General features: G+C 46.0%; 1 protein-coding gene across 1 annotated transcript in view; it reads right to left on the bottom strand.

The window, feature by feature from the left end:
- LOC102369469 (solute carrier family 22 member 13) overlaps positions 1–4839 on the bottom strand; it is a 21340-nt gene that overhangs the window by 13712 nt on the left and 2789 nt on the right. The window contains exon 2 of the mRNA XM_006022954.3: positions 714–817. Within this exon, the coding sequence (XP_006023016.1) occupies positions 714–817 (104 nt within the window). The remainder of the gene's footprint in view (positions 1–713; positions 818–4839) is intronic.

Below are 4839 nucleotides of genomic sequence, written 5' to 3'. Positions count from 1 at the left end.
ATTGTTGTAGCTAGAGGAGTTCCTGTTGTGACCTAGGGACCCCGGGTCAGTGCAACACAGAGACAGTCCCTTCTCCAAAGATCTTACGCTCTAAATATAAGACAAGCCAGCAGGGAGATGCCTAAGCACCAACAAATTTTGGCCCAAACCATAAATTTTGGACATACTTTGTTATTGCCTTCTGGGGGTTATAATCCACCGTTGTTTTCTGACCAAGCTGCCCAGCCGCAGGGCGTTTCATCTCCTCAACAGCGGAGAGCATGATGTGTCAAGGGAGATGTGGTCTAACCAGAAAGCCTGGCCTCAAAAAGCAAAAAGGAGGCACGAGGCCCTCCAACTGCAGCTCCCACGAGGTATCATGGCAGCATTATTAAATCCAGTTGCTTATGTTTCCATCTGAAATCTTTCCGGATTGAAATCCCATCTCCCTCCTCCCCACCATATAAAACACTTCCTTGGAAATTTTCCTTTCACTGTCAACTCTCTCCACAGAAATATCTCCACTGCCATATTTGACCAGCTTTCATTATGAGCAGCCACACAGAGGTCTGAGTCACATGCCCAGGTTTACACCGCACTTCACCTGAGGCTCCGGCGTCCTGAGGACGCTGCCTTCTGCCTCCGTCCTGCGACCATCCCAGCCCCTGTACAATGCTCCCCAAGCAGGCTTATGCTGTTGGCCTTGCACAAGTCCATTGTCCCATGTTCCTTACCTGTCACTTAATGAACCAAAGGTGAAAGCCCCAATGAGAAGTCCCAGCATGAAAATGGACTGGGAGATGTCCGTTTGCTCTTTTCTGTCGCACACCAGGTCAAACTGAAGGAAAGAAATACATTTCAAAGGGCTGTTTATTGATGGCTGAATTCACGACCTGCCGGCAGCACAAACATTCCTAGAGAGAAAGGGCAAGCTAGGTAAACTGTCCTCCAAATCCAAACCACCCGGCATTGGTGGTTGGCAGTAGACAAGGGTTACTCCAGTCTCAAATGTGTTTGTGGATAGTACTGGTCAGAGGTCTTCCTCCCAGGGCAGGGAGGAAGCCTGTCTTCCTCCAAGGGCAGACCCCATATATCCCATGAAACCGCCCCACTGTCTAAAGGATTTCACAGTCAGGAGGGTTTTCCTGGTGCTGAAGCTCCAAAAATTCATCCCAATACCCTGACACAGTGTCCCCATTGACTGGTCCTCTCCTCTCTCAAAATTAGACCTCTTCAGGCCAATGTGGAATAAGTCACTCTTTGTAGCTCGTCACCAAGCTATTTGCGTTTTGCTTTTTTATTCTTTCCTTCATACATTACACCACTTTCACACTCCTGATCCTTGCCCCTTGCTCGTCCTGGAGTTTCCTCCATGTTGTTAATGTGGCAACAAGAAGAGCTCGCGAAAAAGCAGGAGCACCACTCTGCAAATGTTTTGGAAACCCTTTTTTTTTTTTAAGTTTTCAAAAACAACTACTTATTTATCCAAAGTTAGCTGTGCCCTTCTGGGACCTAAGCTAGCGGATTTAAAGGTAGCTCGGATATGCCAACATGTGCTGCAGTCACAGTGGTGACACTACTGAAGACAGACCTACAGAGAGAACTATCATCTCCCAGCTCCATGATGTGATGCTTCTGCATACCCAAGTACATCTATGACATCTAAACACCCATGTCCACTCTCACTCTCAAATGACTTCCAACTCTTTTTCCCAGTAGTCTAGGTGCATTGAACATGTATGCATATTTCTTGCTAGCTGGGGCTAAGAGGGCTTAATTACATCATTATTTATAGAATCATGAGCCCATCAATTGAGCCGGTGGGTGCACTTGCATCTTTAACAACATCCTTAAACATAAATGATATCATAGCATATGGTCTACATTGACAGCAATCAACAAGACTTTTCAGATAGAAATCTCAATAAGAGGATGCAGAAGGAGACAAAATCTAACACACTCCATGGCTAATGAAAGCCTTTGTATACAAAGACTTCTAAGAAAAGGAATGGCTCCACTCATAATAGACTACAGGCAACCCCCACCTTAGCGCTCTTAATCGGTTCCCAAAAAACAGAGCGTTAAGCAGAAATAGTGTCAAGCAAAACCAAAAGTTTTGGAAAAACCAAGATGGCGACCACAAGCGTTATAACGAAACTCGCCAAGCGCTAAGAGGAATTGGGTATCGATGTAAAACAAGTGAAATAGTGCTAAGCAAAACAGTGTTCAGCGGGGGTGCCTGTACTTCAAGCCAGAAGTGTGATCCCAAACCTGTGCATGCTGGGAGGGCAAAAGACAAATATTGATGTTGGCAGGAAAAAACGGGGTTAATTCTGCCCCTTGCAGCAGCAAACTCCACTGCCACTCTACAAAAGTGTGATTCGCAGACAGCCTTGTACTCTATGACACATTGTCTGCTCCCTGCAGCTGGAAAGTGCAGATGGAGAGAGGGACAGGAGGGCAAGGCACCTCTTTTCTGGTCCTTCTAGTGCTCCCCCACAATGCTTAAGAGGTGCCTGGGGCACGTGCTCCACCCACCCATGCAACATTACACTACTGGCCTGGTCTATCCCCAGCTACTTGCAAAAGGTCAACTAAAATCCGAAATAAACAACCGAATGAAGCTAAATCAAAGGAAAGAAGTTAGCATTGCTGTAAAATGATTTACAAGACAGTAAAACTTTCCCAGGTAGACAACCCCCAATCATATCAGAGAGTGATATTTCTCAGCAGTAAAGGTAGCGTCCAAATTCAGTTACACACCTCAGTCTGCAGGGTTGGATTTTGTTCTGCAGGATAAATCCAGCCACCTCAGCTCTTCTCAGTAGCATTCAGTCCATAGTCTAGGATGGAGTCAGCATCCCAGTCCATGGAGCACCCCTAGGGAGAGTCTGCTCTTCTTGTGTCAGGGTTGGGTTGGCTCCAGCTCATGTTACAGTGATGAGGCACATTCATCACCATGAACACTTGGCAAAAGATGGGGAATGTCATTAAAAAAGCTGGGAGGCAGAAGAGCAGCACCAGCCAGTTTTTTTAAATCACCCTAAATCGCTGATAGCTTTTAAAAACTCTGAAAAGTCTGCCATGGTGGCTTTCCCTTGATCCAGGCTGCACTATGGCATTTGGCTGTGTTGGTCACATGGTGTAAAATTAAAGTGCAACGATTGCTCAGAAAAATAATCAGCTAAGAGAAGAAAAATATCAGGGGGTGTTCTCCTGTCAACCTCATCAGTAGTACATTTTAGTCTGCAAGGAAGTATTTTGTAACCTGCCTAAGTACTTTCCAAAGTCCCTACCTGCATTCATCCATAAAGGTTCTGCAATGTCCCCACAGGCAATAATGCCAGGCAACAAGTGTTTACCTTATCCTGATTTCAAAAGTCTTTTAAGGGCAAAGCAGATGCCTGCCAGGGAGCACTGGTTGATAATGATGAAGTAAAAGAGTGACTTAACCACTCATGTAGGGGACTTGGGAGACACAGGTTGAAGCCCAGACACTCATATTTGAGTCCCTATCATTAATTTCTTTAGTAGTTAGGTCTAAATACTTTTAAACATCAGACCCTTCAACTCTTGGGGTCTCAGTTCCCATCTTCAAAACAGAGAGAACTATCCTACTTCTCAGGTGCTGGGAGGCCAAACCATGAAAGGTCACGAAGTGATCAGATGCTGTGGTCATGAGTCCACCCTGTCTGGTAGATAACCTGAGCTCTGAGAGACAGGTAAGAGATGAGTCTTGGGTAGATCTGAATAGAAAAAATACTGCTAAAGCCCCAGAGCAGCTATGAAAATCTTTCTGAAGAAGGAGGGGAAGGGTATAAAGGATTTTATTTGCACAAATTAAAACACTTTCCAGTCATTATCCAGCCAGGGGAGGTCTTTATTTCTGGGTCTTCTGCTGGGGACGGGCCTAAGAGGGCGACTGAGGCCATGCACTGAAAAGTAACTAAGGGCATGTCTACATGAGACGCGTTAATACGCATTAACCTAAGCTAATGCGCATTACGGATGCATGTCTACATGTGTGCACGCTTAATGCACATTAACATAAGCTAATTGCACCTAAATTTGATACCTGAAAATGCAGGTAGTTAAAGTGCATTAACACACATGTAGATGTGGCCCAACACTAACTTTAGTGCTGGGTCTGCCCAGCCACTAGGAGGCCAGTCTGAGCCCAACCCCAGAGCTTCTGCCTGGCTGTCACTCATGGCTTCAATTTAAGACTAAAGTTAGTCCCAAGTGCTGGCAGCCATGTGGCTGGAGGCTGGGGCTCCCCCCAGTGGCCACAAGGACACATGGCAGGACTGGAAGGACTTGGGACTAACTTTATCTCCAAGTCCTTGCACGTGTAGACACCTGTCAAAAATCACTTAATGCACATTAGCTTAATGCGCATTAAATTTAGTCACACTTATTTGCACATATAGATGTGTCCTAAGTGTGGCACTGAGCTCTATAATACCCTCTTTTCAAGTAAAAATGATTCAGTTTCTTTCCCCCACCCCTCTGTCTCATCCCTGCATCACACACCAGCTGAGTTTCTTCGGCCACGTGCAATACGGTTAGTTCTGAAATAGTTAAGGAGCTCCTGGAGGAGCTGGATGGGTACAAGTCAGCAGGCCCGGATGACCTCCATCCACGGCTGCTGAAAGAATTGGCCAGTGTCATAGCTGAGCCGCTGGCACGGCTGTTTGAGCACTAATGATGCTCTGGCCAGGTCCCTGAGGACTGGAGAAGGGCCAACGTGGTGCCCATTTTCAAGAAAGGGAGAAGGGATGAGCCGGGTAACTTTAGACCAGTCAGTCTTACCTCTATTCCTGGGAAAATGCTAGAGAAAATAATCAAAGAACACATTTG

This window comes from Alligator sinensis, unplaced genomic scaffold (assembly GCF_000455745.1).
Source record: "Alligator sinensis unplaced genomic scaffold, ASM45574v1 scaffold885_1, whole genome shotgun sequence".
NCBI classification, from domain to species: Eukaryota; Metazoa; Chordata; order Crocodylia; family Alligatoridae; genus Alligator; species Alligator sinensis.
The sequence above is the reverse complement of the archived record's forward strand: the minus strand, read 5'-3'. Positions and strand labels throughout refer to the sequence as shown.